Source organism: Aulostomus chinensis, chromosome 6 (assembly GCF_037954235.1).
Source record: "Aulostomus chinensis isolate RoL2024-O1b breed Wild chromosome 6, RoL_Achi_v1.0, whole genome shotgun sequence".
In the NCBI taxonomy this organism is placed as follows: domain Eukaryota; kingdom Metazoa; phylum Chordata; class Actinopteri; order Syngnathiformes; family Aulostomidae; genus Aulostomus; species Aulostomus chinensis.
This window is the reverse complement of record NC_141325.1, coordinates 17,141,438-17,160,893: the sequence shown is the minus strand read 5'-3', so window position 1 is coordinate 17,160,893 and position 19,456 is coordinate 17,141,438. Positions and strand designations below refer to the sequence as shown.

The window sequence follows — 19,456 nt, the reverse complement described above, 5'->3', positions numbered from 1 at the left end:
AGTGCTAAATTTGTAGGGTGTTGCAATTTCTAGACTTGCAATTTCAGCAAATTTGTGCTGTTTTACTGAGGGATAAAAATCTGTTTGTTTGTTTTTAAACTCACTGAAAAATTAAGCATTTTTGATCACATAAACTGTGAGATCCTGGAGGGACTGACATGTTTAGAAATTTCTTCAAGTTTTCATCTTCAAATGTCAATAAATCCAAACATAGCAAAGATAGAATCAAAATATATTTCTTTCCAGTTTTAAACTATGTTTTATGGTAATGTTTATCAATAATCCAGTGTTAATTATGTTTCTGTCGGTAAGTTTTGAAGCCAAAGCCTGAAGGTCTTTATTCCTCTGTGCCTTTTGTTTTTGTTGTTTTTGTTTTGTTGTTGTTTTCAATATTTGCCTAAAAACTACATCACCCAGCTGATCTAGGACATGATCTAGGAAATGAATGTATGAGGGATCCCCTCATACATTCATTTTTTTTCTTTAGTTTCTCACCTTTCTTTTTCTAATTTACTCTTTTGCATTTCACCACCTTATACCCACCCCTCCTTCCATCCTGGCTTCATGCCGCTCAGTGTCTCGGCTCACAGACCTGGTGAGCAGCGTCCGCAGGGCCCCGGCGGCCCCTGCACCTGAGGCTGACACTGCACCGGCACCGGTGCCTAGTGCCAAACCCACTCCTCCACCTGCACACACCACCTCCCCACTTCCCCCTCACCCCCCATCCAGCCCTTCCTTGCCTTCCTCTCAGAGTAAGTACTGAGCATGACCCCCCAACCCCCACCATCTCGGCCATGCATGGTCACCACTGAATCAAATAACATCTCAATCAGTCGTTCAGCTAGTTTTCAGCTTTGGACAGTAAGCTACATATAGGAGTGTACAGTGCCTTAAATGTCTTCTACGAGGTTGTGTGATCATTCAGCAGTCTGCCCCGTTTGCCCCTCAGCAGTGCTCAAGCAAAGCTCCTAACCTCAAACATTCCAGTGAAGCAGCTCTGTTCCCTGCAGGTGTGAATGTAGAATTAAAGAAACCACCAAAAAAAACACTTTTTTTTTTAATCTGTTTTTGTGAATGAAGACCTTTACGCATTTTTATCGTGTTTATTTTGTACCACTGCTCTGATTGATTCTAAATTGATCTAAATTAACGGCTGTATTTCATAATTTGTTAATTTTTTTTTGCTTGCTTACCTCTCAGCCTTTTGATTTTTTTTAGGGCCTGAGCCTGAAGGTACTTCAGGCGAAGACCCTATCATGTTTGCTCGGCAGAGCAACACGTTAGCAGCACTAATTTTTAATTATTTTTCACCTTTGTCTCTTACATTTTTGCATGTTTGATTGCATTTTTTGTATCTCTGCAGGTTTGCATGTAGGTTAGTATATTGTGTGAGGTCCTTTAAGATGCATCACATGCATAGAAGGTGGTATATAAAATTATTATTATCATTATTATCATTATTATTGTATGAAAAGAAAGCATGCAGTCTCTAGAACTGAGACACATCGTCTTACGCTCAAACACCATTGTTATAGACTGTAGGAGTTTTTTTTAACCCCTTGTCCCTGGTTATCACCAGGGTTGCGAAGACTTGATAAAGAGGTAAAGAGTAGAAATCTGGCAAGGAGTTACCAACAACCATCATACAATGAGGATTAACAAATTTGTGCCTCGGAACATTTGGTGAATGAGGCTCACTATTTGGAACATATGCTGAAAAGATCATTGCTCTTCCACTCTCCTCATAATCTGTCATTTTTACTTGATTAATTTTTCATTCTTATAATTACCTTGTGTCGGTAAAATACAGGAGCACTTTCCTGAATAATCAGACCATTAGAGGTGTAATGTCTGTCCTGTGAGACATACATTACATATTAAATTGGGAACATTTCCTCTAATTTTGAGGTTCAGAAAGTATCCAGATTTAGGTGCATTGTGTGCAGCCTCGTTGACCTCCTTTGTGGTTGATTACACTACTGACTGCTGTCACATTGATGCCGAACTTGGTTGTTTCTTTTGGACAAGTCCAAACGTCTTAAAATACAAGTGTCCCTGTCGGCATTGATATCTTGTGTGAGCTCATATACACTTGACAGGTTTTGTTTAATGTCATGTGACATGCACAGACTCTGTGGTTTATGCCTGGACATTATTAATCTTATTTGTTTGACGTGTGAATGGAAAGCTCTCAAAGAGTGCATTAACTTGCTGTTCAGGCTTCATAGATGTGTTTTAATGCTTGCCATAATGAGTCTTTTACAATGAAACTCATATGGCTGATGAGAGCACCTTGAACACATAAAATTAACAAATGCCTGCCTTTCTGTAAGTATATGATTGTGTTGCAGTCAGAACTGGCTCTGCCTGAGTCCAAAATTGATGTAAAAACTAGCCATCATATTTGGATATAGCTTTTGAAATTGTCTTTGATTAACCTTGTTTCTGCTTTTGTCTGCAGCACGCAAACAGGAGATAATCAAGATCACCGAGCAGCTGATCGAGGCAATCAACAATGGAGACTTTGAGGCATATGCGTGAGTCATTGTGTACTCTTTGTGTTTGGCTTGTGCTCAGTTGTCTAGTTTAAACTTGTCCAGCTTCTGTAGCACAACATTCTGTTTCCTCCTCAGTAAGATCTGTGACCCTGGACTGACCTCATTCGAGCCTGAGGCACTCGGCAACCTGGTGGAGGGAATGGATTTCCATAGATTCTACTTTGAGAACCGTAAGTTTGTCACAATTTGTTGTCACTTTTGAAATCAGTCCTCAGATCTCTGCATTCTTGCAGCAGTCCAGCCATCAATTTTCTAAAGCGCTTATCCATTAGGTCCACAGGTTCATGTGGGTGGTGGGGGGGGGGGGGGGGGGGGGGGCTGGAGCCTATCCCAGCTGACATTGGGAGAGGCACCCTGGGTTCACCCTGAACAGGTCGCCAGTCTGCCGCAGGGCCATCAGGAGCAATAAGGGGTTCAGTGTCTTGCTCAATGATACTTCATCATGGTCAGCGGGGGAAGTGTGGATCGAACCAATGACCCTCTGGTTGCTAGAAGGCCACTGTGCTTCTGAGCCTGCTTTCTTGCATGTAAAATGGATTTTTTTTTTTTTTTTTTATTACCTGATCTTGTTTCATATGCTGTTTATCATATTTGTTGTGTAATCTGTGACTTTGCTTACTCTGTTGATAAGTTTCAGGTGCCAAAATAACAAATGAGGACATGAAGTCAAGTGCCATCACTATTGTTGTCATCTTGCTCATTCTTTCTTTTGACATGGCCCCTGTCATCTTTTCAGTCCTGGCCAAAAACATCAAGCCCATCCACACCACTATCCTAAACCCCCACGTGCACCTGATTGGCGACGACGCAGCCTGCATCGCTTACATCCGTTTGACTCAGTATGTTGACGGCCAGGGTCGGCCGCGCTCCAGCCAGTCAGAGGAAACCCGCGTGTGGCATCGCAGGGACAGCAAGTGGCAGAACATCCACTTTCACTGCTCAGGCGCACCGGCTGCACCACTCCAGTGAGGTATGGACTGCAGCACTGGGACCAGGCACCCACTTTTATAAGGAACTGCACCTTTTACATCGGTTTTGACCTGTGTTTATGTAGCCTGCAAATTGAAACAGAAGACGAGGAATGTCACTTAACAGTGTGTCAGATCACTGTTGTAAATGTTACTGTCATTCATGCAGTATTTGGCACACTGAGTCCATTGTTGGTCAAGGAGCATGTAAAGTTTTTAAAGTATGTTTTATTTAAGGTGCTGAATAGTTATGTTCTCTGACAGAAAGTCAGCAGAAGTTCTTTGAGTCTGTCTTGATGCTAATAAAAGGTGTAAAAACTCTGCCCCAACCAGTTGATCACTCACAACTTACATCAATGTTTTCTCTCTTCTGGGCCACACTTAATATGCAGTGTTAGGGTTGAACCCGGTACCAACTGAGGTATGTCTGTATGCTGAGTACCTGAGCCCTGAAATGTGGCAGAAGAGGAACATGGATCTTGAAAGCATGAATGAGGTTGAGCCTTATTTTAGGGGACTGAATACATTTTGGCTGAGAAAGAATGTTTTATTTTATTGATTTTCTGAGATAACATGACATCAGTGAAGTATAGCAAAAATGAAATCGGTCCCAAAAAATATCCATCCATCCATCCATCCATTTTCTTCCACTTATCCTGTTAAGGGTCGTGGGGGGGCTGGAGCCTATCCCAGCAGCCTTTGGGTGAGAGGCAGGGTTCACCCTGGACAGGTCGCCAGTCCATCTCAGGACCAACACATAGAGACAGACAACCATTCACACTCACAGCCACGCCTACAGTCAGTTTAGACTCTAAATTGATGGCTGATTGATACTCTAAATTTTAGAGTATCAATCAGCCTAGTCCCCCTCTTACATGTCTACATGTGGGAGGAAGCTGGAGTACCAGAGAGAACCCACACAGGAACAGGGAGAACATGCAAACTCCACACAGAAAGACCCAGTGCGCGAGCCGGGGCTCAAACCCGGAACCTTCTTGCTGTGAGGCGACAGTGCTGACCACTGCACCACCGTGCAGCCCCCCCCCAAAAAATTGATTTTTGAACAATGTGGGTTGGTGGGTTCTTGTTGTATTACCATTTTTATACCAAATGTCATCAACTTGATCAGTGTTTGAGATTTCCTATCCATAAATGAACCAACCAACACACGAAGGTTAGTGACATGACCTCCTTGACATTTGATGTTTTTTTTTCCTCTTAGGGTTGAGATCCATAATTGTGTCTGTCAGGAGTGCTCTGCTGGAGGTAGGGGGAGAAGAGGAGTAGGAGGAAGGAATAAGAGACAAGCCTTCATCAAGACGCCTTCCCTCGCTGAGCATCCAGCCTCAACCCCCAGCATGCATCAGTTCTTTAACTACTACCACAACCTCTTGTATGTCACCTGCTCTACAACATCTGACTTTCTTCACCTTCCTCATCCTCCCTCTGGCACGCTGGGTGATTGGCGAGGAGTGTGTGTGTGTGTGTGTGTGTGTGTGTGTGTGTGTGTGTGTGTGTGTGTGTGTGTGTCTGTGTCTGTGTCTGTGTGTGTTTGTGTGCATGCGTGCGTGTCCAGCACTGATTCCTTCCTCCTGTGAACTCCTCTCCAACCCAACACTGTTTGTGAGGCCAGCCCTCTTCCTCCTGTGAATCAACACTTGTGTGACATAAACACTGCACTGGATATACAGTATGTAAAGTTTTAAGTAAAATCTATTATCATTACAATATTATTATCACTATTAATATTATTAATTATTATCATTATGATTATTATTATGGTTATTATTATTATCATTATATTACACATTTGCAATTGTATATGTAATTTGTATAATGGAAATTCTTGATGCCAGTGGTTTCTAGAGTTGAAGGATTTTTTCGTTTGTTTGTTTTTCTCTATCTTTCTAAGGAAGCATGTTTCCCCCTTCATATTAACAGTGGCTGTTTTTTAATTGTGGCTATTAAGTGGAAAATGATATTGGCAGTTTTTGTATCTCGCTTCTGTATGTTAGCTATAATACCACTCTCAAACTCACGGTCAACTTGTTTTTGTTTTGTTTGTCTTGTCGGTCTGTGTTTTTATTTTTTTTTAATTTGTTTTGGGGGTTTTTTAGACAGTGGGTGTCTGATGGGTGTCGTGTGAATGTAGCGTGATGGTCAGATGTGAGCTTGTGTAAATAACTGTGGAGGAAGCTTCCCTTGTTGCCATGTGAACAGTTGGGGGAGGGGTCAGCTAAGCCCATTGTCTTCCTGCATCAAAACTTTTAATAGGTTTTTAATCATTGCAATCTTCTTGCATGACGTAGATTATTCTGTGTTCTAGTACCCTTAATGGTACCCAGTTAGATCTTGAGAAGCAGTAAAAATCTCCAAGATACCTAAAATAGGACAGAGGGGTCCTTAACATGACACATTCTGATGTATTTTAACAAAAATGTATTTTTATAACAACACAGCACCTTTATTTCATTTTGAAATAGATGTGTACAGTGTTATAAAACAAAATATTGAATATGTTCCAGGAAAAACAATTCAGTCAAAGCCTTAAGGAGAGTTGGCAGACAATAATGGAAAAAAAATCAAATATTTGATTGACTTTTAAACTGTTTTAGACTGAGGAAGTCTGGGATTAAACTATATTACATAAAAAACAGATTGGATATGACCTGAAGTGACCTCTACTAAGTCTACAACTCCTGTGACTTCCCAATGTAACAAACACACAAATTATAAGAAACTAAGAAGGCATGCAAAAAAACTAAATGTGAAAAGTAATAATCTATTTATGGATATAATGGCAATAATTTGACATTTCATACTTTACACTGAGTCTGTCCACACTGTAACATACATCTTTTTAATACGGGGGGGAGGGGGTGAACTGAGCACAATTTTTGGTAGCAGTGGCAGAAACATGTTGTGGTACTTCTGCAGCTTCACTCTTATGTGACCCTGCACTTCTGCTGTCAGTGAAGATAAATAATAGTGAGCAAGCAGTCCCACCGGGAGCTGTATTTTTCTTTGAGGTGCTAAAAATGTGCTCAGGGGCGCTGTCGGTGCCTCCTGCTGTTGCGTGGCGAAAGCTGGGTACAGCTCTGAGCTCTTTTTGTAAAAGCGGAGTTATTTTTAACACTGTAAAATGTCAGGAGCACCCCAGCAGGTCCTGGTCTCAATCAGAAAAGCCAAATACAAGAAGCCAGTTCTTACTAGGAAGGACCCCTGAAGATGTGTGACCTTTTTAACTTTGCAAGTTGTAGCGCAGAAAGCCGCTGCCCTTCCCGTTTGTCTAAACACATGTACACAGATAGGGTGTTGGAGAATAATATGTGTGTGCGTGCGCGGGTGCAGCTTCTGTGAGCCAGAGGAGCTTGTAAAAGGCCCACAGATGGTGGTGTTAGTGGACAGCACCTGTGTTCTGTGTCGTGGTTCTTCATTTCAGGGCAGCCTTCTGCCACAGGGTGCAATATGTGTGTATGTATATGGGTGTGTTGAGCATGTACAGTATGTTGCCAATAAGTGTGTGCTCTTTATTTGCCTGGGTCAGGGCAGGGGGTGGCGTTACAGGAAAGCAGAAGGTTTTATTTTGGAGGACATATCAGTCTCCTGCCTTCAACCCGGGACTGTTTTTTTTTGTGTTTTTTTTTTTTAATGATTTGATTTACTTCTTCATGTATGATGTTTTCCACATTTATTCTTCCGGTCTTTGATATGTTTTACAGTCAGTTGTTATCATCATGTAATCTCATGTGCTTGTGCCAGGAGTAGCTGAATTAATGAGATGAACTTCGCAGCACTGAAAACTGACTTTGTGGGGGTCTGACTTGAGATCAGCTCCTTGTACTTTGCTCGTCCACCGTTGACTGCCTTCACAATTGTCTCGTCCCTATTGGTTAGACCAAGATATTAAGAGACCAGGCAGTCTGTTTGGTGAATAGTCCTCAGGTTTCTATTTATTTTGATTATTTATTTATTTATTTGTAGGGTTTTTTTTTTTTAATGTGCTATTTCTTTTCTTCCCGTTTTCTTATTGTACAGCTCATGCACTTGTGCAAGCTCTGTCTCTTGTTCAAAGGGACTGTGCTCCATGTAAAGGTGACTTGTTTTTAAAGGGATAATACACCCAATTTGCATCCTGCATGTGTTTGTTCTGTAATGACCAACATGGTGTGAATTTTTGTTTTCTTCTTATGCTGTTTTTCTTTTCTCGTAATGTGGATTTACATGGATTTTAACATTGTTTTTCCTTTTTTTTTTATGGTGTTCACAAGTTTTTTTTTTCTCTGCTAAGGTCATTACCATTTTTTGAGATTGGTGCATTTATCAGTTAAAAAGTCATGTATTACAGCAAGGGTTCTCAATGTGGGGTTCAGGGGTTACTCAGCATCGTGAGGTTTAGATTTCAGTTTATGTAAATGCTTTGGATGGCCTTCCCCAAACAATTAAACACAAGAATTTTTTATGAATAAATCCTTTTGATAATTATATAGACTTCCGCAGAAAACAAATTGCTAAAAATAAGATTAAACAAGACCCCCCCCACGATTGAGAAAAATGAATAAAATCAAACTTAAAAATTAATGGAAAAATTACTTAAATTATAAAACACAACGTATTACAAGCAATTAGCAAAAGCAACCCAACGACTTTGAAAATAAGATGAATTAATATAGATTAATTTGTAATTATTGTAAGAGGAAATGTGATGAGCAAACTAGCTAAAGTTCAATACATTATGAATAAATAGGCTTAAACAAAAAAGAACGAGCTTAGTTTGATTTCTTATGTTTAAATATTTGTGAAGTAATGCATTATTAATCTTAATGTTTCTAGGTTAAGGGGTCCCCGATGAAAACATCACTTTGTGGGGGTCCGCAGGTCATTTGGAGTGAACACGTCGGTCAGGAACAGGAAAAGATTTGAGAACCCTTGTCACACAGGATTGTATTTTGTGTGAACTACCTACCCCCTCCTGAAAGCTTCATAACCCCCCCCCCCCCCATCAAAAAAGGTGATGAATCTTTTCAAACATTTCCCCCCCCCCAAGGGTGGACTGCTGAGTCGTAGCGTCTCATCCAGTCACCATATTCATGCCTAGTCGACCCTGTTCCTTAACTGAAGGCGTTCATGTGTGATTGTACGAACTGCTGAACATGACCCCGACCCTACAACAACAAAAAAACAAAAAAGAAGAAATAGCAGCATGTACAAATGTGTTGTTTTCTGTTCTTCCAAGTGTGTTTACTAGAACATCAGTATAAGATTCACATATTTAAAATGAAGGAGTACACAGTATTACACGGCTGCAACTACCTAGCAGTGGAGCCGGTGTTTTGATTTTCTTTGCATGACAGTCAAAGGGACACTTGTTTTTGGGTGTTTTTTCCTTTTTTTTCAATTTTTGGTTTCTCATTTTCTACTGAATGCTGGTATAATCGACTTTTCTCTTTCTATTTTCTCAGCTTTTTAAGTGCATATAACTATTTTTGTCTCGAGATGATAACATGATTAGGATGACTATATATATTTATGACTGTAGCCCTAAAGATGATTATGAGGATGTGGACAGTGATGATGATGATGATTATCTCGCATGCTTTCCTTTGGGGGGCTCTGTTTCAGTGCAGAATGGCTGCCTTTTGTACATAGCAGAGAGAATAGGAGGAACACTTGTTGACCATCAGCACCAAACGTCAGCCTGCATGTCACTTTGAGGAAGAGCATAACAGAGACTTATTCAAAGTGTGAGTGGGCTCCACAAGGGGGCGCACTCGCACCATGTAAAGCACAAACGGATGGATGGCAGTCTGATGCTTCTAATAGCTGCACAATAAGTTTAAATCTAACAAACAATCCGAACAAAGACAACAGCAGCTCAGCGCTATAGAGTAAGAACCAGCTTCCTTCATATTTACTGATCAGGGCTGCACAATTATAACTGAACCGATCAGTTATCTCATAGTAGGATATTTATTATTGTTCACATTCTTCAAGAAAAAGTTGAAATCATGGTTGATCAGTTGTGCAGCCCTACACATGACCTCTGTCGCCTTCCTGTCAGATGTTTAGTCCGCTGAATCCCCGGAGGCACCGTGTTCACTCGATCTTCTTTCTCTAGCCCATGACAACATGATGTCCCCCCCTTTCCTTCCTCAATCATGTTTCTGCAGTTGGCTCTTTGGAGTTTCCCCTTTGTCTCCTTTTGGGTTTCTTCTGTATTATAATATTAATCCTCTAGCTCTTCAGATTATCGCTCTGTTCTCTTACGTGCTTACACATGTTTCTCTAACTTCAAGAAAATGTGTTATTAAGGTGTTATCAATAAAATGGCAATTTAAATAGAAATATGACTGTCGCTTTGTGTTTATGGACATCAAGTCCACAACATATTTTGTTGTTGTTTTTTTTTAGGTATGGATACTATGTATATAAAAAAGAATAAGTACATATAATACCCTAAATAATCCAGCACTAGCAACTGTGTAGTTACCCCTCGAACATAATGGGTGACGTATTGCTCCTTAAATATTTAATTTGAAAAAAAGTTAGACAATTCTTGTGATTAATTCAAATGATGGCATTGGGGCTGTGTATTGAGTTTTTATGGAACGGATCAGATTACTTCAGTATTATTAAGGATCAAAAGATGCATGTAATTTAAAATTTGAGCTATACTTTTTTTATCTAGGGAAATACAAAGTTTACCTACTAAATTTGCACATAAAAAAAAAGAAACTGAGTAATCATGTCAAAATTGCAATATCAAATTAAAATACTGATGGTTTAAAAAAAACAACAACTAATGACCGGCTATGCGGTTTGATTCAACATGTTCCACTGAAACGGTATCAAACAAGAGAATTTTCTCAGTCCATATGCAGTTGTCTAGTAGCAATTTTCAAAGGCATCCCTTGTTTTCCTTGTAAAACTTCTCCAAGCTTTATGTGACACTTTCTAATTCCAGGATTTTGCAGGTTATTCATGATCACGTGAACCTTCTTTATGTTGGAAAACATAAACAAACGTCTCACTGCTCTTTTGATCAACATTTTTTGCTCCCAGGTTGGAAAACCTTAATTTTTTTGTTTTGTTTTTATAAATCCTAGGATGAAGCTGCTTATCCACTATAAATACTTACCTTCATCCATGCCTCTGGTGTGAAGTTGGACACACGAGCAAAAGGCAGCAGCATTTTTTTTTACCAGCAGATAGAGAAACTCTTTATTAACAATCATTTTGCATACTAAATGTGTCTGAGCTGAAAGCTAAACTGTTTGACTTTAGTTTGATATTTTTTTAAAGAAATATTACTCATTAACGTGTTCTACCGGCTTTTAAACTAAATTAACTCTTAACAGAATAAAAACACTGTAAAAGGCATCTTTTATTGATGCATAAAACATGAAAATGAAGCTTTGTTCGTGAAAAAAGACAATTCACTTTGAAATGAGAGCAAACTCTTATATCGCGCACTGTACATGACAAACTTAAATAACGTAAATAAAGAACATAAATAGATTTTAAAAAATGAATCACATGAACATTAAGCCCTTTCTCAGCGTGCACCATCAGGCCAGTTTCACCAGTCTCTCACTGGCCTCCCACAGTTTCTTTGCCACGCCGGCGTCTCTAGCAAAAGGTCTCAGAGTGGCGGGTTTACAGTCGACAAAATAACCTCCGCTGTGTTTGGTGGCTTCATCTGAAACGGCGCAGTAGATGACAGTCTGAGCGCCCATCTCACAAGGCACAAAAAACATCCACATGATCACCTGCATCAGCATGCGGAACAGGACGGAGTAGTGGCACGTCCAGCTGCTTTGTACGAAACCTGGAGCGACAAATGGTAGCAAACATCAGGATAAATATACGCAAACTGATCAGTTACCCGAACAACTTTAGTTGCGCTCTATCTCCAAGTGTAGAATGTTACAAAAAAACTGAACAACGGCAGAAATCAGATTATTGAGGCAAAATCTAAGTGGCTAATTTTCAAAAAAACATGGTTGAGGCGTGTAGAAAAAAAGATTTAATTTTAAGGACAGATTAGTCAGGTTCATTACATCACATCTTTGCTGACATCACAGTCTCTCACCAGGGTGCACAGCGTAGGAGGTCACTCCTTTCCCCTCCATGATACGCCCCAGCTCCTGACTGAAGTAGATGTTGGCCAGCTTGCTGCGACAGTAGGTGAAGAAGGGCAGCAGGTTGTAGTTGAGGTCCTGGAAGTTCAGTTTCTGGTATTTGTAGTTCGAGCATGTGAGTGTGACCACTCGACTGGGGGCGCATTCCTTCAGGCGAGGCAAAAGCAGATTGGTCAGGAGGAAGTGACCCAGATGGTTGACACCAAAACACATGCTGAAGCCATCATCAGTCCAGTCCAGGACACTGGGCATACCTGGAGGAGCAGGGGAAGAGGGTGAGACCATACTGGGTGGCCTCCAGCCTCATTAACACTTGATCAGGTTTCATGTGAACAACTTTATTTAGATTTTGTAAATCCAACAAATCTACTAAACAAACAAACAATACTGTCAGCCATCGTCCCATAATATCGTTCTTATCTCAAAGCCGTAGATGCTGAATAATTCCCTGCTACAACCGGAAACTGTGTCTTTTGGCAAACATCAATAAAGCAAGAATAAACTTGGCAGGATTCAGAGGAAGTTGGGTGATGGTGATGAAATAAACGTTAATCACAGTGTGGCTCAATAATCACAAAGGTTGTTCATTTTTCGTTTGATGGCACAAATGAGAATACACACACACACACACACACACACACACACACACACACACACACACACACACACACACACACACAAAATCAGTACAGGGCTTTCCATCCGTCACCTCTTGATTCACATAAAGAAGAGCAAATCAAACCCTTTTATGCAGTGTTGTTAATGTGAGATATGCCTCTTTGCACTGATCCAACATTTTACAATCCACATAATTTATTGGTCCTGAAACAGCACCTAGTTAGTTTGCAGAACTCCGTTTTATCTCAATAGTAATAGATGAAGCTTATTTAAGGCTTCTCATCGGCCAAGACATTTACAACTGTTTTAAGAGGGGCCACAATAAAAAAAAAAACTGAAGAATGAGCAAAAAGATAAGGGCGATAAAAACAGACCTTGTTTAAGACCCGACCAATATCACTGGTTGCCAGTGGAGGCAAAGCACAACCTCCTGTGTAAACTTGGACTACTGTTTTGGAACAGTGAAGAATTAATTTCCTGTCTCTCAAGGGGAGCGAGAAGCCGATGTAGACATGTTAGCTCTTAATTGTGTTAAATAAATTATATTTTGCAAGTTTAAGACAATTGGGGCAGCATGGCTCAGAGGTAGAGTGGTCGTCTAGCAAACAAAGGGTCGCTGGTTCGATCCTCACTTCCCCCAGTAACCATGGCAAGTATCCTTGAGCAAGATACTGAGCCCCTAATTGCTCCTGATGGCCCTATGACGGACTGGTGACCTGTCCAGGGTGAACCCCGCCTCTCACCCAATGTCAGGGCTCCAGCCCCCCCTCTCCTATGCACTTTTTCTCTTAGAAGTGGAGGTGCAAAGTAATCTTTTGTTTTGAAAAGAGAAAAAAAAACCTCCAGTAAAACTACAACATGTCCAGTATCATGACTGAAGTTTGAAAGGCGACTAGCAAAGTAGATGATAAAACAAAATTCCATGAATTAATTCCCTGGATACATTTTTCCATGTTTCAACGGGAATACAATGTTGTATTCATAGCACACTCTCTTCAAGGTTCAGGACGGAAAGAAATGGAATCAGAACATCTGTAAATGCCATCAGGTCTAAAATATTTGTCCTCTTCTTTCTACTCTTTGTATGATTTTCTTCCCTCTCACCTGCATTATTGATCAAGATGTCAAGCCTCTGCTCTCTCTGGAGAAAGTTCTTACAGAATTCCCGTACAGAGCGCAGGTTGGCCAGATCAAGCTCCATGTGAAGGACAATAAGACTGCGACTCTTGAACTTGATTTCCTTCACTGCCTTCTCAGCCTTATCCAGGTCTCTGCAAGCGATGATGACACGAGCACCCCTCACTGCCATGGCAACAGCTGTCTCCTTGCCAATACCAGAATTCCCACCTACAACAAAAACAATGGGAAAAAGGAAAACCTATGTTTTATTAGGCATATGCAATGAGGTGACATGAAGACCTCAGCAATGGCAGTGCCTGCACTCATCTCGACTTCAAAGTAAAATAAGACAACATGGGAATGTTTATATACCTGTAATAAGAACTGTCTTGCCATCAAGCCGTTTCAGGTCAGTGCAATACCTTCTCTTTTTCATCCATTTCAAGATAAAAAACAAAAATAAAGACGCAACAATTGTGTAAAGGGCATACATGTCCCAGAGCTCCCTGAGATCTTCCTATTAGAAGCAGCTGCTAGCTTTCTGAAAATGTCTTCGCTTGTTAGCTTGCTAGTTAACTGAGAAAACCTCCTCTTATCCTTCCATTTAGGGTCATGTCGCGGTTATCCTGGTGGAAATTCTACCGGACTACTTAAATAGTACAGAAGTCAATATTTTATTTCATGGGAAAGTCCTTTCCGATTCATTCGCTCTACGCAGCTGTGTACAAGTTGAATACTGTGTGTGCGCATGTGCCAGAAACACAGCTACCTCAACCTATCGCGAGAGTTTACAAACGCATAAACAGAGTCCGGTCAAATACCAGACGTTTCGGGGATGACACAGGAGTTCCTAAATTGTGTTGTTGTTTTTTTCAACCCAAACCACAGGGTCGAAATACTGAAAAGACCTCTCAGTATAGCCCGGTGGTTTTAAAATAGACACCCACCCACTCAAACAGTAGAAAAAAAAAATGAATCACTGTAAAGCCCATGAAGGTTGGATTTATTACAAGATTGTTGCATTACACTGTATTATTTCTATGTACATATTAAGTGAACAATATTTGTTGTGATTTTTCCTGATTAAAATCCATTTGCTCTGGAATATTCATATAAAAAATAGGAGGCAAACAAATGCAACAAGAAGAGGTGTGTCCTATAGTTCCAGTTTGGTACTTGTATCTGTTACCAATCTGGAGTCCTTTGGTCACATGAGATAGAAGCTATTGAAAAATGAAAATAACATATCTGGTACTGATTTAGCCTCTCTTGGTCACACCATATGGAAGCTACTGAAAAATCAAAATGCTGCATACATGGGAAAAATAATAAATTTTTGACTAAAATATTCATTCATTCATTCATAACCATTACTTAAAGGTTGAATATGAGTTTGGATGAAACAAAACTTACAAAGGGAATACTTTTTTTTATCCTTTACTCTGCAGAAGCGATATCAGGTCCTGGTAAGAGTACTAGACTTTCTTGGGGTCACATGTGGGGAAGAATAACAGATGTTGGCTTCACTTTTTAGAATTTCCTCCAATTACATATCAGCTATGGGCCAAGTGAGAGTGATGGCCAGATGTCATTAATATTCTCCTCATTAGACCAATAAATAGAAACATCTGGATTATTTCAGATAGCAGAGATCTTCTGTGAAATAACCAAGTCTTGATTTCAGGACGCTTAATCAGTTTTGTATGAAGAACAGAGCAATTTTTTTTTTTTTTTATCATCAGGTACCTCGGTGAAAGCCATGTGACCGTCAGGGGTGATGAAGGAAATGCAACAGATGTCATCCAGCAAAGATGGATGCAAGAAGAGTTTCTTTAGACATTCCTGATAAAACTGCATTCAATGGCCCAAGTGGCAGTGAGAGACAAATCTATTGGGCTTTAAAATCTAAAATCTAACATCACACAACACCCTGTCGCTCCCCACAGGATGTCTGTTCTCTCTGGTGAAGGTGGGAAGCAATGGCATTCATCATTAGCAACTCTTGTTTTGATGATATTTTACACTTTATTACTCTTTTTGCCGTCATATTTCAATTGAATTTCTCCTCGATGACTGTACCAAACATTAAACTTTCATATCAGCCCTCTAGGTTTTAGAGGATGGGGTGATCTTTTTATGCTGTTTATTATTTAGGCACAATTGTTTTTTTTTAAACAATCTTGCATAGATATGTACAGATGTGTAAATTAGTGTGATAGATAAGTGTGATCACTTCTATAATCCCAATCTTCTCTTCCCGTCTTGCTTATCCCTAGTCCTCAGAATGTGGAAAGATCGGAATATTTGTCTGCTGCATCTGAATTATCCCCCCCAAGAACGGCAACTCATACAGCTGATGGAGTGAGAACCTGCACACAGACTCAACTGGTGTGGAAACAGACTTCAAGAGGTCTGACGTACATATTTGATGGATTCTTGTTCCTCAAATATGTGTTCTCTTCACAGGTAAATCCAGTTTTACCCCCCACAATATAGACTTTAGCCTATAGACTTTCATATGTCTGCCACACCTGAAAATCATCAAAAAAATCAAAAAATGCCTGCCTGTAAGGAAGGGCAATGGTAAACATTTCCTCTGTAAAAACGATCAGACTTTTTCAGCATGAGAGCATGGACTCGTGTCAATGAGTTGTGCACACAGTTCTGAGGGCATCCCTGTTTCCAGTGGCCGCGTTATTCAACAGCCATGTCTCTTACGGAGCATCTGTGGGGCATTCTGGATCGTCGGCTAAGTCAGCTCCTGTTGCTTGGAATGACTGCAGGCTCGTTATTGCACTGGTGCAGGAGCAGGACCATGTTCCACAAGCCTCAATCAATAAACATGTCTATATTAGGCAAATGAGATGCACTTCAAAATACACATGTTGCTCGCAAAGACCGACCTCCGTTCTCAAAGTGACAATTGCAAGTATTCTAGAACACTTTTTTTTTCTTGAAAGTGTGTAATTTGTTGCATAAATGTAGTTATAAAATGTGTTTATGTTGTGTTCAGAGGAGTAAAGCAGGCCAGAGAGGGATTCATGTTTCAGTTTGCCAGTGATGATCACATATTTGTGTATCTTTTGTAAAAATTTGATGGCTACATTTTTTTTTTATTACACAGCATAGTATTTCATTACACATCTTTAAATGTGTCTTTGTTTCTTAGTGGTGTCAAAGATGAGCCAAAGAAGGGGTGTTCCATTTTGGACTGAGTAAGTCAGAGAAATAACATAGAATAACAACATCTTCACAGCAACAGACACGATGGGGAGTGGAGTCAAAAGTAGAATTTCCTTGTTAAGTTTACCCGATGTTAAACCCTTTGTGTACTAATTAATTTTGTCCACAGTGGCAAAGAACAATGTGTGACATTTCAGTGACACAACCAATTAGCTTTCAGGTTTTGTCGGTGGAAATTCTTTGGTGTGTGTGTTTTTTTGTTGTTGTTGTTGTTTTTGTGGCTAGATTCCTCTGTCCTGAGATGGGAGAAGGAATAAGAATCAATATTTACACTTCTCCGGTAATGAAAGCTGCATCTGCAGTGTGCAAAGATCCTGATGATGAAAGGAGAGCAAATCCTCTGTATGGCAGGTTTGTAATACATGGAGCTGCTGGTGGGCGGCATGGCTCAGAGGTAGATCGGCCGTTTAGGAACCAAAGGGTCGCTGGTTCGTCCATGTCGAAGTATCTTTTAGCAAGACACTGAGCCCCTAATTGCTCCTGATGCCAACACATCCAGGGTTCCTCTGGCCCAGTGTCAGCTGGGATAGCTCCCCTGTCCCGTGACTCTTGACGGATAAGCAGTATAGAACATGGATGGATGGATGGAGCAGCTGGTGGTGTTCTTCAAAGTGTATGTAAAAGAGTATGATGGAAATATTCCAACAATAGGACTTGCCAGTGGATTGCATCACGTATTTAATCAATCAATAAAAACATTTACTTAGTATAAATCCCTGTAGTTAAGGAATTTTCTTTGCTGGGGATGGCGAGGGATTTATTTTCTGCCACTGTGAATCTATTGCAATATCAGTCTAATAATCCTAATTGGATAGTTTTTCCAACTCGTTCAACCCAAGTTTGCAGAAAGAAAATAGTGTTGTGCTTAAGATCTTTGTTTGAAACGAATTGAAGAGGACAGCAAGGTTGTAGCGGCACATACGAGGCATAACTCTGTGAGCGTGATCATGTTTAATTTACAACTGTTCTTTTTCATTAACCACAAACAGGGAGTGACTTCAAAGCAATCTCTTCTGGTATAATCTAATTTGAGTTGAGACATGCAAATTTTTTTTTTTTTTTATGCAGATGTAGTTGATTTCATCTGTATAATTTGAATCATTGTGTGTTAAGTACATGTTGTTCTTTTTGTTTCATTTATTTGGGAACAGTTTGCTACGATTGTTCTTGATAGGTGAGCCGTAATTTAACGTACAAACAAACTTCTTATGTTTTCTGTTTCGTAGGATTGGCAGCATCCTCCCATGAAAACTGAGGGAATCATCTTCTTCTCATTCAGTCTCTTTGATTCAACAGACTCTTTCTGCACTCAGTTGCTCATGCAGACCATTAGCTTTAATGCTATAAACTTCTGAACCGGGACTGGCTTGGATTTGGGCTTGTCGATTGGAACCACCTGGGCCTCTGGAATGGTTTCATTAATCACCCCAGCAGTGAACTCTAAGAATTGTGGTAGTAATCAGTAATTACCATCAGGTGGCAGTATTTCCCATTGAATTTCCACGTAGGACGGAGCAACCTTCCCCGGTGTAATGGCTAACAATGATTCATTTATATTGTCCTAAGATTTCAAATCCTCATCCAACTATGAGGAATGAGAGGAAGCGGAGAAGCAAAAGCACTGTACTTCTGATCCACCTCTCCTTCAATCCCCTGGTGACTCCAGCTTGTCTTGGTAAGAGCTACAAACAGAGACTTCCTTTTGATAGTGATCAGCGATGAACAGATTTCATTTATTAGATTCGGAGGTAACAACTGGCTGGGTCACAGCTGGACACATGAACACTGAACTCCTTCATCAGATGGATCATATGGGTTCATAAGGAAACGTGTTTCAGAAATGTTTCTTAGTGAGCTAGATCCATTTCTTAAATCCATTTTTACATGTTTTTAACCGCTCAGTCAGATCTTTCCTGGCTTTCCTGTTAAAAGATCCCCTCCACACATGATTGAATACAAAGACAGTATTATTAAGATGTATGGTACTCTCATCAATGATAGTGATGTAATATTTAGCTACTGTAAGTAAAGTTCAGTAACCCTTTAATTACTAATGGTTAAGTAATGTCCGGATTAATTATTTACTATTTCAAGCTAAATTTAAGTGTTATAACAAGGATGAGTGGATAAACTGAGGGAGTTTAAGGTGGGGCAACGGTCACAGAACACCTTGATTAATGATTAATTAAATAACCCCTTGCAATTAACTAACCAATGCGCACATATTGTAAAGTGTTACCCTATAATATGTGTCTGACATCAGCACAACTAGATTTACTGTAATAAAATCCTTAAAATGCTTCCTGCTCCTCTCCCATATTAAATATTCCTGATGACATGAATATACGTCTTCTTTTTTTACTTCACATGTTTAACTGTTGGACAAGAGGTGTGTTCTAAGGTCTTTTTGACTATTTGTCCACAGGAGACTTTCAAATTCCACATTACACTTGTTTATGTTGAAGTTGGACCAGAAATTGCTTCCAAAATATTTGTGATGTCACAGATTGCGCTCGTACGACTGTCCCCAGAGAAAATTGACACTTTCTCGAATGAATGTGAAAATGTTTCTCAGGTCAAACCCAGCACATCCATCATCCTACGCAGAAAAGCTTAAACCTTCAACTGTGGGAACAAGAAGAAAAACACATTTTTGACTGGAGGGGGGACTTTTAGGTTTCACATAATTATACCGTACAGGCTGCTGTGCAAGTTTAGAATGTATAGAGATCCTAGCAAGTGTGAAAGTGATGTGGGCGTTTCCTGAGGTTAATATAAAATCTCACCCACACATCGACAATCATTTATA

At 40.0% G+C, this 19,456-nt stretch overlaps 2 protein-coding genes across 24 annotated transcripts in view; one reads left to right on the top strand and one right to left on the bottom strand.

Annotated features, from left to right (window-relative positions):
* camk2b1 (calcium/calmodulin-dependent protein kinase (CaM kinase) II beta 1) overlaps window positions 1-9,862 on the top strand; it is a 78,032-nt gene extending 68,170 nt beyond the window's left edge. For all 23 annotated transcript variants that reach the window (XM_086206862.1, XM_086206857.1, XM_086206855.1 and 20 more), the window contains 4 exons: window positions 2,462-2,537; window positions 2,634-2,728; window positions 3,295-3,528; window positions 4,749-9,862. In XM_086206862.1, the coding sequence (XP_086062988.1) occupies window positions 2,462-2,537; window positions 2,634-2,728; window positions 3,295-3,527 (404 nt within the window). In that variant the 3' untranslated portion in view covers window position 3,528; window positions 4,749-9,862. The remainder of the gene's footprint in view (window positions 1-2,461; window positions 2,538-2,633; window positions 2,729-3,294; window positions 3,529-4,748) is intronic.
* A 906-nt stretch (window positions 9,863-10,768) lies between these two features.
* LOC147260323 (retinol dehydrogenase 14) lies at window positions 10,769-14,138 on the bottom strand. Its single transcript, XM_086205412.1, has 4 exons — window positions 13,777-14,138; window positions 13,390-13,632; window positions 11,619-11,921; window positions 10,769-11,354 (listed from the first exon to the last, which is right to left on the bottom strand). The coding sequence occupies exons 1-4, from the start codon at window positions 13,895-13,897 to the stop codon at window positions 11,095-11,097; spliced, it is 927 nt and encodes a 308-aa protein (XP_086061538.1). The 5' UTR covers window positions 13,898-14,138; the 3' UTR covers window positions 10,769-11,094.
* Window positions 14,139-19,456: the final 5,318 nt, after the last annotated feature.